This window comes from Pipistrellus kuhlii, unplaced genomic scaffold (genome assembly GCF_014108245.1).
Source record: "Pipistrellus kuhlii isolate mPipKuh1 unplaced genomic scaffold, mPipKuh1.p scaffold_m20_p_32, whole genome shotgun sequence".
Classification (NCBI taxonomy): Eukaryota; Metazoa; Chordata; class Mammalia; order Chiroptera; family Vespertilionidae; genus Pipistrellus; species Pipistrellus kuhlii.
The window spans coordinates 3,479,457-3,491,162 of record NW_023425532.1 but is presented as its reverse complement, the minus strand read 5'-3'; the positions used below and the strand labels follow the sequence as shown (position 1 = coordinate 3,491,162).

At 38.4% G+C, this 11,706-nt stretch overlaps 1 protein-coding gene across 2 annotated transcripts in view; it reads right to left on the bottom strand.

The window, feature by feature from the left end:
- Positions 1 to 421: 421 nt before the first annotated feature.
- MAOB (monoamine oxidase B) overlaps positions 422 to 11,706 on the bottom strand; it is a 55,109-nt gene continuing 43,824 nt past the window's right edge. For both annotated transcript variants that reach the window (XM_036460521.2, XM_036460523.2), the window contains exons 9-15: positions 10,477 to 10,573; positions 9,465 to 9,518; positions 8,443 to 8,500; positions 5,717 to 5,814; positions 2,513 to 2,624; positions 1,906 to 1,968; positions 422 to 660 (exon numbers count right to left, since the gene is read on the bottom strand). In XM_036460521.2, coding sequence (XP_036316414.1) covers positions 508 to 660; positions 1,906 to 1,968; positions 2,513 to 2,624; positions 5,717 to 5,814; positions 8,443 to 8,500; positions 9,465 to 9,518; positions 10,477 to 10,573 — 635 coding nt within the window. In that variant the 3' untranslated portion in view covers positions 422 to 507. The remainder of the gene's footprint in view (positions 661 to 1,905; positions 1,969 to 2,512; positions 2,625 to 5,716; positions 5,815 to 8,442; positions 8,501 to 9,464; positions 9,519 to 10,476; positions 10,574 to 11,706) is intronic.

Here is an 11,706-nt window from a genome sequence, read left to right as displayed (position 1 = left end):
CCTCAGCTTTAGTTGGCTCAACTCTAAAATAGAAAGTGAGGATAGATGTTCTACCACCTATAACAATTCAGGATTCTAAGGATAAATGCAGAGAACTTAAAAGATGAGAATGTTACAGTTTAAGAAGAAGGAGAAGCACAAAGTCATAGAGGTAGGGAAAAGCTAATTTTTTTTTTGTGAGTGGGCAAGGTGTGTTGTGGGATAGCAAGGACCTTAAACAAGACTGGTTAACAACAACAACAAAAAAAGACTGGTTAACTACTGTGACGTTTCTGGGGGCAATAAATTTGTAAAAGGGCAAGACAGAGTGCTAAGCCTAGTAGGGGACAATAAGCAGGGACCAAATAGAGAAAGACATACTGTTTCCTACGGTCAGTAGTCTGACTTCTCTTGCTCCCCGTCTCACACTAGAGTCTGTATGTCTTCATGGATCTTCATTGCAACCCCATCCCCAAACACACACACCAAATAAAGTAAGAAGAAGGCATGGTTACAGATGCCTTCTCTTTAGACGCGCACAAGTAGCCCCCTTTTGTGGATCAGGAAGCAAACAGCAGTTGCTGAAAAGATGGTAGTCAACCCAATCAGCCTCAGCAGGCCTGGCACGGAGGGCAGATGTCTCTCCAAGAAGGTCGTGTTAATGGGCTGTGCAGGAACATCCTGGGTTCGAAGAACATTTGGTGTCAGTACAGGGCTTGTGCACTTCCCTCCAGGAAGTCTGCATTTCCTCCAGTTCTCTGAACATATCTTTACTCTTACCAACCTTTAGACTGTTAAACATAACATCCCCTCTGGTCATAACACTGTCTCCATCGCCACTTGGCCCTTTCCTTAACTATTCAGATTGATCTTCCAAGTCTCAGATTATACCTCACTTCCTCAAGGAGCCCTTACTGTGCCCCCAGGCTAAAATGGTCCTTCTTTTAACATCCTCAGCACGTCATCTTCCTCACAATTGTGTTTTCTGGTTATCACCTGTCCTCTCAACCACTTGTGGCGCTCATGAAAACACTGCTGATCCTTTCCACCACAGCTGGTGCAGAGTTGGTGCACAATAGATATTTGTTGAATTGAATAAATCTATGGTCCACTTGGCCCTCAATCCCATATGTGACAGGCGCTAAGAGAATAACTTGGACTGGTAGGGCTATTCTTTTTTACTTCATACTTAATAGAGGAATACCTATGACATTTCTGATTCTTGTCCTCTACAATGCATTTCATTCTATCTTGTATGTGCCCTTCCTTCCAATTAGGAAGGCTTCCTGGGGTTTTATTATGAAAATAATAATGTATATAAGAAAAAAACTCATTTTTAAAACTAAATCTGCTCCATTTCATTCATCCCTTTGCCCCTGGACAAGGGGATGCTGTTATATCTTCCTTTCATTTTCTACTTCCTGTTGAGAATCACCAGATTAGAGATTTATTCAACAGGCATATGTTTAGTTCTTAATGTCTAGAACTCTCAGACCAAAAGAATTTTTTCCAAATAATCTGTAATGAATGTGACAGCTACAAATTTATAAAAGTTCTAAACCTAGCCTATGCCATTAAACATTCATGCGTTGAAACACTTAGGGAAAGGTATGTGAATACATACAAGTGTATTCTTTTTGAAAATAATTTTATTTTTTAAATATTTATTTTTACTGATTTCAGAGAGGAAGGAAGAGGGAGAGAGAGTTAGAAACATCAATGATGAGAATCATTGATCGGCTGCCTCCTGCATGCCCCCTACTGGGGACCGAGCCCACCACCCTGACATGTGCTCTTGACTGGAATCAAACCTGGGACCCTTCAGTCCACAGGCTGACGCTCTATCCACTGAGCCAAACAGGCTAGGGCTAAAAAAATTGTTTTAAAGGACAAAGATTTGAATTAATGAAATAAAATATAACCTACCACAGACTCTGGTTCAGACTGCCAGATTTCATCCTCTGGAATCTTCCTCATGGCATGCAGGATCTGAAAAGAAATAGTATCCTGGCGAATAACAAAAGTAACACCATCTTTCTCCAAACCTGCTCTTTAAATAAAGAACTGAGTCTTGAGATATTTATAAAAAATACCAGAGTAACTGCTAATATAGTCCACTGAACCTTTAAAAGGTCCCAAAAAGTCTTTCATTGATGGCATAAGAGGTTCTAATCAATAGGCTCATCATAAATTGTATTTGTGAACATGACTTAATAGACATGAGATCACAGGAATTGTTAGGAAATATAAAAATGAATTCTGAGTCCTAGTAGAAACACGTTTGGTGCTATAATATTAGTCCTAGGTTATTTCTCAAAGAGAGCCATAGTGATCTTTTGCTCAATGGATTCCTTTTATCTTGGCTGACATGATAGATATTTCCATTGTTATTTTTGGGTTAAAGTGTTCACTTCAACTGAGACTGCTGTTCAAATTGTGTTTTATATGTCTACTGGAAAGTTGGCCTCCAAGATCTCAGACATCAGGCCCACGAGTTACCTCCTTCCTCAAAGCCCGTGATTCCAGGCCCTACCTCTCGGGCTGCTCTCTCTCCAGCCTCCACTGCCCCTTCCATGTAACCACTCCAGTGTGTAGCAGTCTCTGTGCCTGCAAAATAAATCCTGCCCACCGGCTGGCGGAGCACCCTTGAAAAAAAAGCAAAGAGGTAAAAGTGGTCAGTATCAGAGAACCAAAAAACCTTCTCACAATGACCAAAGCTGGTTGGTATCCTTAGATTCTAAGTATCAGTAAGTATTACATTGTGAATTTTGGCAAAATGCTCACAGGTTCCTCCAGCTCTTGCATGATTCTTGTCCAAGTTCACTCCTGTACCAAGAGCTTACAAGTAAAGGGACTAATATCAATGGAGCATGCATTTGCTTCACCTACATGAAGTCATGAGTAGCTCCTTCTATGGCTCACTAACTCTTTATAAGCTGACATATGCCCCAGTTCTTTACCTGGCTATTTCACCAATGAACTTGGTAAATCACCACTTTGGCTTCCCCATCTCTTTAAGGACGCACTACAATGATTTCCAAGACCTTTTCCATCAGTAATGTAACAAATCCGTGAGTCCAAAACTACCATTCATGAGCACTTACCTCTACCAGTACTTTGGATGCTCTTCTAAATGCATTAGTCCTTATCACAATCCTATGAGGTTGGTCCTATTTTTACCCCCATTTTGCAGATGAGAATGTAGAGGTACAGAGACTGTGGTGGACATTGTGATGCACTACCCAGACCCCCTATCAAGAATGAAAGGCTTATTTTTAGCTGCTGGAAGTATTGCCAGAAGATAACTTTTTGACAGTAGTCCTCTTTGGAGATTGCCTCAGCTGAAGAAAATTGTCTTGCTCAGGGTCATACCTCCTTCCAGCAGCAGTTGCATCCAATGACTGATTATCATGGGGCTATAAAGACTCTTGGAACAACTCTTAAGGGACATCCCTAGCTCCAGAGCTCCCTGTGGGAACAGCTGAGGCCTACATTGGAACTATCACAGCCCAAGGTCTCCCTCTGCCCACTCCTGTTTCCTTCCTCTCTCACAGGTGTTGATACCAAATGCTGTCCCTAGCATATATCCTATATGATCTTTGTGTCAGAGTCTGCTTCCTAACCAGCAACAAAGACAAAGTAATTGGGAGAAGTGGTAACTGACTCTAGAGCACACAGTCTTAACCACTTGTTTATATTCCCTCCCTTACTGAATTATTTAATCATTTCAATCAACTCTATGACATAGTGACTATTATCATTATCCCATTTTACACATGAATTAACTGAATATTGGAGAAATGTGTAGTGACTTGTCAAGAGCCACACTGTTAGCAAATAGCAGAGCTACAATTTTAACCAAGCCTGTCATATATTAAGGTCTTTGTTGTTTAAAAAAATATATTTTTAAATTGATTTTAGAGAGGAAGGGAGAGGGCGAGAGAGATAGAAACATCAATGATGAGAGAGAATCATGGATTGGCTGCCTCCTGCATGGCCCACACTGAGGGGATCAAGCCCACAACACAGGCATGTACCCTGACCGGGAATTGAACTGTGACCTCTTGGTTCATAGGTCAATGATCAACCACTAAGCCATCCTGGCTGGACAAGGTCTCTGTTTTTATCCCCTGTGTTTTACTTAGTATGTCCAAAGCTAACACACATATACTCATACATTATAACACACTGTATACTACCAGGCCTTTTATCAGAAAACTAAACTGTCTGGCTTCATATAATACATTCAGGAATGCACTATCACCCAGAGCCCAGCTATGCAGAACCCCTCCTCCAGACATTCCATGGACTTGTAGGATTTTAAGCATTTGCTCTTACAGTTCCTTCTGCCTAGAGTACATTTCCCAAAAGCCTTTCTCTGCCTTCTACAATCCTCAAATGAGATGGGTATTATGAAGCCTTTTTTTTTATTTTTATTTCTCTACGTAAGGCTAGACTATCACTTCCTAGGCACCCAAGGTATTTGTATACCCCTCTACTAGAGTACTTACCATAGTAATTAGTGTCATTACCATAGCATTAGAGCAATGTTTGATGTTCTTTTAGATCTCCATCCCCACCCCAGCCCACAACACCATCAGCTCCTTCAGAGCAGAAAGGGCTTTTCTTGGTATCAAAGTTTTTAGCACAAGGCTTGGAAAATGGTTAGCACTTAGCCACTAAGTGCTGAATTGAGCTATTGCTATTGACATATTCTACACTCACCATATAAAAAAATTAACTTGTTGAGCCAGTAACTAATCAGGCATTCTCATAGATGGTATTTGTTATCTTCAGAAAGATGATGAAAGTGCTAACCAAAATCATTATATACCTTCTCACAGGTATAGATTTTAATATTTCTTTGGCTGGTTTTCATGAATAGATCGATTAGCCATTTACATTTAATCACACCCTCTTTTAATTATACACTTTCAACAGCTTTTTACTCACTAATCTACATTTCCCATTTTGTTTAGCTTGAGCTTGGCATTAAACTACTGCTTGGTTTAATATTACTCTCATATCCAAAATAATTACTGCTATATCATTAATTCACACCTTGTTGTTATCATCAAAAATAATTAACTAAACACCAATGAATCATGCTTGGATACAAAGCACTGTGAATGCTAAAAATCATTGAATTATACATTTTGTTTGGTTAAATTGTATTGCATATGAATTATATTGCAATAAAGATGCTTAAAAAATACAACTGATTATCAATATACTGATTATTGTCTATTATATGCTATTTATATTTTTTCATATACCCAATAAGAAAAATGATGTTCAAAGAGGTTAGGTGACCTATCCAGGATGAAAAAGTCGGTTATTGGTAGAATTAGGAGTTGGAGCCCAAGTCCCTTCACTTTCAGTCTTGGTCTCATTTTGCTTTTATAATGTACTCATGTTGGCACGTATACAGTTCCATTTGAGGAAATTTTACTGAGCTGTAAACTCAGTATAAAGGTACTTCTTCTTACAATATAAGTGAACCTTCTGATTATCTAAGTTCCCATTATGATGCTACACACTTCTTTGGTTATATTGATTGAGATTGTTTCTTCAAAGGACTTAGAGTGAAAGGCACCCCATGATGCAGAATTATGTCTTCTTTCATGAGCTTCACAATATACAAACAAGAGTATGGATTTTTAACATTCCTAAGAAACAGAAGAGCTACATGAACCTTTTTAGAATGTGGATTAAAATAAGCGCACTTTTACTCTACCTTCCATATTGAGTCATGATCCCCGGGGGGAAGTAGGTTGTGTAGCAGCCTCCTGAGTACTGATCCTCACACCAGTTCTTCTCTTCATAGTGCACCGGCTGCATGGCAGAGTGACAAACACTCAAAGAAAACTCAAGGGAATCCACTCCAGAATAAACCAAACACATTCTAACAAGCTTCATATAGAAGAACCATCATATGTCTGAAGTAGAGCCTTATTATCCTGATGTGTTTTTAGAAATATGTCTTTGGGCAGGTAAATATCCTTGATAATAAAATAAGAAATTTTGACTTCAGAAAGTTTTCTCAGTTGGTTCATTCATGTCTCAGGTACTGCTCACAAGCTGCAACTGTTTAGTTCCATTTAAAAATTGGTCTTAACTATTAATAAGTTTTAGTGCCTAATGGTTTCAAGACAACTTTTAAAAAGGATTTTTGCTTCTGGAATGGTTGGAGTAGAAAAAACAGAAAAACATGTCTTTCAAGGAAAAAAGATGATTGCATTCATGTTTTGAGCTTTGTTGAAAGAAACTAGACAGACAAATTAATGTTTTCATGGAATATAGGCAATCTGTTCATGATACTTGTAAACAACTATTGGTCTAAAATATCTTTTTACCATGAACAGGCAAAACATTAGATGACATTTTTCAAAGCTCGAGCTCTTTATTAAAATAAGTAAGCATTCACATTGTTAAACATGATTTTGAAAAGATAAAATCAACATGGCGTTTTAAGAGGAAAAATGTTCCTTTATAAATAAATTTTGGTAAAATGTTTTATTAAAAAAATTGCAGTCTGGTCAACAATGTTGTAATAACTATGCATGGTGCCAGTTGTGTGTCAAGTGGAGTACTTTGTGAAGTATATGGTTGTCTGGCCACTGTGCTATGTATCTGAACCAAATAAAAACTAATATTGAATGTAGACTATAATAGAAAAAAATTAAAAAAGGTAAAATGGAAAATTCCAGAAATAAAATAAATTGCAGTCACTTAGAGAACTTTGGGTAATCATTTGTAATGCATCCTATTTATAAAGCACTAGGCCCTGACTGAGGGGTATAAGTTGCTCCAGACCTATAGTTTTATTGAGCTTTGTTGAAAGAAGCTAGACAGACAGATTAATGTTTTCATGGGATATAAGCAATTCTGTTGGTGGTACTTGTAAACAACTATTGGTGTAAAAAATGTCTGATGGCCAGCCCTCTGCCCTCTCTTCATCTGAGGGTGACAAGCACCACATCAGCACCCTTCTCTGTCTGTTTCCTGCCAATCAGAAGGAAGGGTGGACTTCATCTTTCACCTTTCCTTGCTCCCAGGACTTGCTTCCTTCTACACAATAGACAACAAAGCAAATGCCCTCCTCTATGCCAAGAGCAAACAAGGATGGGACCAGCTCATTTTTATCAGCAGCAACTAATCATTCACATTCTTTTCCAGATTAAAAATGATCAACTTTTTTGGGGGAATTTGAGAATAATTGCTTTCCTCTCCAACTGATATTCAACAAACAACTACATCACAGGTTGGTGAAATAATTTCAATTAAAATTGTGTCAGCCTAAGAGTGTCTCAGAATGTAATTTCAAAAAAGTTGGGATATTTACCAGGGTAAAATCTCTTGAACAATATTTTTAAACAGAAGAAAACCCAACACAGTAATTTTAACACATGCAAATATCTATATATATTTGGTTTTGTTACTTTACTCATACTACCTTTGTGCCTAGAGTTGATGCTTATATTTAAACTTGCCAGATTGTATAGGAAAGCAGAAAATGAAACAAAACAGATTCCCCACTACTATGTTTCTATCTAAAACCATCAATTAATTATTCTTGTTCATTTGCTGAGAAAGAACTCCAAAAATACTTAAGAGTACATGTTTTACATACCTAAAGTACAGGGGGGGGGGGAACTTGCTTTACAAGAATGAACAAAAATGACAAACTCAAAGGCTACAACAACTGGGCTAGGAGAAAGCAAGTCACTGCAAAGTTGAATAAAATAAGTGTTAGAATAATAAGAACAAGCCATGCAGCTGCTCAACCAGGTCATGGAGTACATTGAAGAAATTTGTACTTAAGAGGCTTAACAAGTTAAACATTCCTCACACTTTTTAACTGCTCATTTGTACATTGGTTTCTATTGCCTTCAAATGCTTCATGGATAACTGGATTTAATAATCACTTTCAAAAAGTTATTTAATCCATGTCAAAACATGGAGAAGCCATCAGTCTGGTAAATGTAATGAGAAGACGGATCCATTCTTTAAATAGTGATGTGGGAAGTGGTTATGGCTACTGATTATGAGTACATGGGACCCTCTGACTGTCAACAAACACCCTTCCACAATGCGTCCCTACCCCACCATATTCCTCCTTTGACCACCTTCAGAGTACTACTAGTTTAACTTCAAGATCAGTTTTCTTAGGCTACTTCCAAAGATATCTAGGAAAGCCAACTGAATGGGCTTGTCTGTCTTTCCCTGCCCCCCTAATGTTCCAGTAGTGCTGCAAGCTTCCTGAGCTACCACCAACACAGCCAGGGCCCATATTATTTGGGACAATTTATGTGTTGATCAGCCCTGTGTAGACCCCTTTGAGAATGCATTAGGGAAATCAAGAGTTCTAGGGCCCTACTGATGAGCCTATCCCTGCTAGCCCTTTGAGGGCAAAGCAAGATACCTCTCTCTCTTATGGAAAGGGTTAAGAAGCAGCCTTACCTTCAAAGCTTCTTGGGATCCCAGAACTTTTGCATAGAGCTCACAAAGTTTGTTCAACCTATGAGAGGAGGAGTGGGGATAAAAGTGAAAATGAAGGAAGTGAAACAAAATATGAAAGCAGCACCTATCCCCTCATTCAAAAAGATGCTGTGAGCCATTGCTTCCATTTGACATTTCGTTTTAATTTTTCAAAACAAGGTACTTTGTTCTATTTCAAATGTTTTAAACCAATGAGGTCAGAAAATAAAGTGAGGCACTGGCTGAATCGCTGGGGGCATACAATAATTTGTTCATTCATTTAAAAAAATGTTGTGTTCCTCTTAAGTGCTAAGCACTGGAGATTCTGGGAGGATGCAGATATGATCCTTGCTCACCCCTTTCCTACTCCACTGCAAAACAATAGGCATAGCGGAAAGAGAAGGGAGCAAGAAAAGCTTTACATTCTGCTTCTGTCTCTTATGAACTTGAGCAGGTTACTTAAGGTCTCAGAATTTAAGTTTTATCAACAAACCCACACGATCTTTTCATTAATAATGTAAAACAATGTGATTCCATCAGCAGCATCACCCAGGAACTTGTTAGAAATGCATTCTACCCAAGTAAATTTTTAGCTCCTGGGCTATATTCATTTTGTATTCTCAGGTGATATGTGTATTATGTATTCTCCATAACTTCTTTCATGGTTTTTTATGTACAACAAACTCAATAAATATTAATTTAAATACTTGATTCTTAAGTTATAAGTACTGTGCCCTTATACAAGACCCTTATAATTAACACAACAGATATGTAACATTGGAAACACGTATTTTTAGGCAGTATTTAAGTTAAAAAGTTAAGTAAAATTGAAAGGCAGTCGAGTAGACAGAAAATAAGGAGGGATGCAAAAGGGAGGGAAGGGGGAGGAAGGAAGAGAGAGGCAAAGGAAGGAAAGAAGGAAGGAAGGAAGGAAGAAAGGAAGGAAGGAAGGAAAGAAGGAAGGAAGGAAAAGAGGAAAAAAATAAGTGCTTTTTTCCCCTTACCTTTCTTCTTTGCTAAGACGTGCCAGTTTTAGGGTTTTGTGGGAAAGGATAAATCTAAAACATACAAACAAGCAAAAAAAAAAAGGGGGGGGGGGGAAATTAATTGCTGCTTTCATTTTGGCCTCATTTCTATAGCTACATATGTGCCTCGTGTACAAGTTAAAAGTAAATCCAAAGAAACAAATTATACAGTAGTTATTTAATGTTTTACTATTTACAGGCTACATTCCAGGCACTGATGTGCACTTTCCAGTTTTGGGGATTCAAGATGCTAAAAATAGATGAGTAGCTATAATTTCTGCCTATGGTAATACTATGACTGACCTACTTCTCTCTACATAGCTGGTAGCTAACAGGAATGTCCAACTAAGTCATGTCTAAGCCTTTCCAATGTCATCCACCCCATTGTCCTTTGGTTCTATGTACACAGTGGTGTCTCTCTAGTAGCCACCCTTCTACTAGTAGAATCTGCCTCCATTTGTAGCTGTTGATCACTTTCCAAGTCACAACTCTTTGATCTCCCTCCTCTGACTCTACACTCTCTGAAATAAACTCATACATATTCTAGGGCTCATATTAATTTTGACTGAGGACTGGGATGGTCTTGGCTCTTCTCTAGTGGGACTTGGAAAACCTCATCATTCCACATAAATAACATTGATGTTCACGTAAGTCTCCATAAAAAGCCCTCTTGATAGAAACCCTAAATCGGGTCTTCATATCATGCTTTCACAAAAGATAGCTTATGGAGATATATCAAATCACAGCATTAAATATGAAACAGAAAATTAATATAGCAAATTTTTAAATGTCACTGGTGTTATAATTTCTTTCTAAATATTCATTGGAAAACATTATTTATAAAAGAATTTTTCTGTTGCTGGATTGGTAGAATAGTGCTATTGGGTAACAATTTATTTTTAAAAGTTTGGGACACATTATTAATAGTATGTGAATACACTGTCAACATCATACACTGTCAAGCATTCATACCACCATAACTGTGCCTTACCCCATTATGGCAGCATAGTTGCCATCAGGTTTGGTATCATCCAATGTGTAGGCAACTGGAGCTTCCTCTCCTTCAATAATCATGGTCCCACAATAATCTTGGAAGGACAGCAAAATGGAAGAAGACATTCGTCACTCTCTCAGGATACCCATAGCAGTTACAATGAGCACACAGAGCTCCAAACCATTTCAAACATGATCTCCAGAACACTTGAGAAACCATTTCAGCTCATTCTGCACAAAGGGCTTGTCTCATTCCCCCTCCTGAACAAAATATAGGCAATTTCAACAAAGACTATGAAATGGTGACAACATCAAAGCAGAATCTAACATGTTATAACAATAACCTACTACAGGGCACCCTACCTCCTGGTCCATCATGTACTTGCAAATTGAGTTTCTTTGAACAAAGTTATAGTGAAAGACTCTGGAACAAATGTACAGAAAATCCAATAAGAGGGTTTCAAAACGAGAAAGAACTCTGAGGGTGTGCACTGCCTTGACCTGCATATGAGCAGACAAACCTGTACAGCCTTTTAGCCTGCACTTAATTCTCTTTCTCTCTCTCACTTCCCACACCCTTCCCACTGTGCATTCCTGAGAATCAATGTCCTAGTCAGCCACTGGGATGAGGAGTATTTGTATTCCACTCAGGTGTGCTGAGGCAGAAGAAACACTGAGAAAACCGGAAAAGTTTAATGAGGTTCTTTATCAGGAGTAACAATGACAAAAGCAATAACAAGCTACAATCAAACAAACAGGAATGAACTCTTAGGGGAAAAAATAGCTGACCTGAATCACAAGAAGCATTTTAACAGCATGCTCTTCAGGGTGGGTCACTAGGGAATTAGGAGGCTACAGTGTGGCTAGAAAAGGATATATACAGGAAGAACCACCTTAAGGTAAAACTGAAAATTTCTCCTTTGCCTCTAGCATGATCGCTACCTTTTTCTGCAGTTTAGTTCCTCATTTCAGTTCATCCTTCTCTTTTCCCTGAGGGCCTTCTCTCAGAAGAGAAATAGATGTAATAAGAGTAAATGTGATAAGACTCTAGCATTGTATTATCCAATACAGTAGCTACTAACTGCATGTGGCCTGTTACATTTTAATTTAAAGCAATTAAAATTAAATTAAATTTAAAAATGTGCCCAACCAGCATGGCTTGCAGGGGTCCTCAAACTTTAAAGTGGGGGCCAGATCACGGTCCCTCAGAGAGCTGGAGGGCCGGACT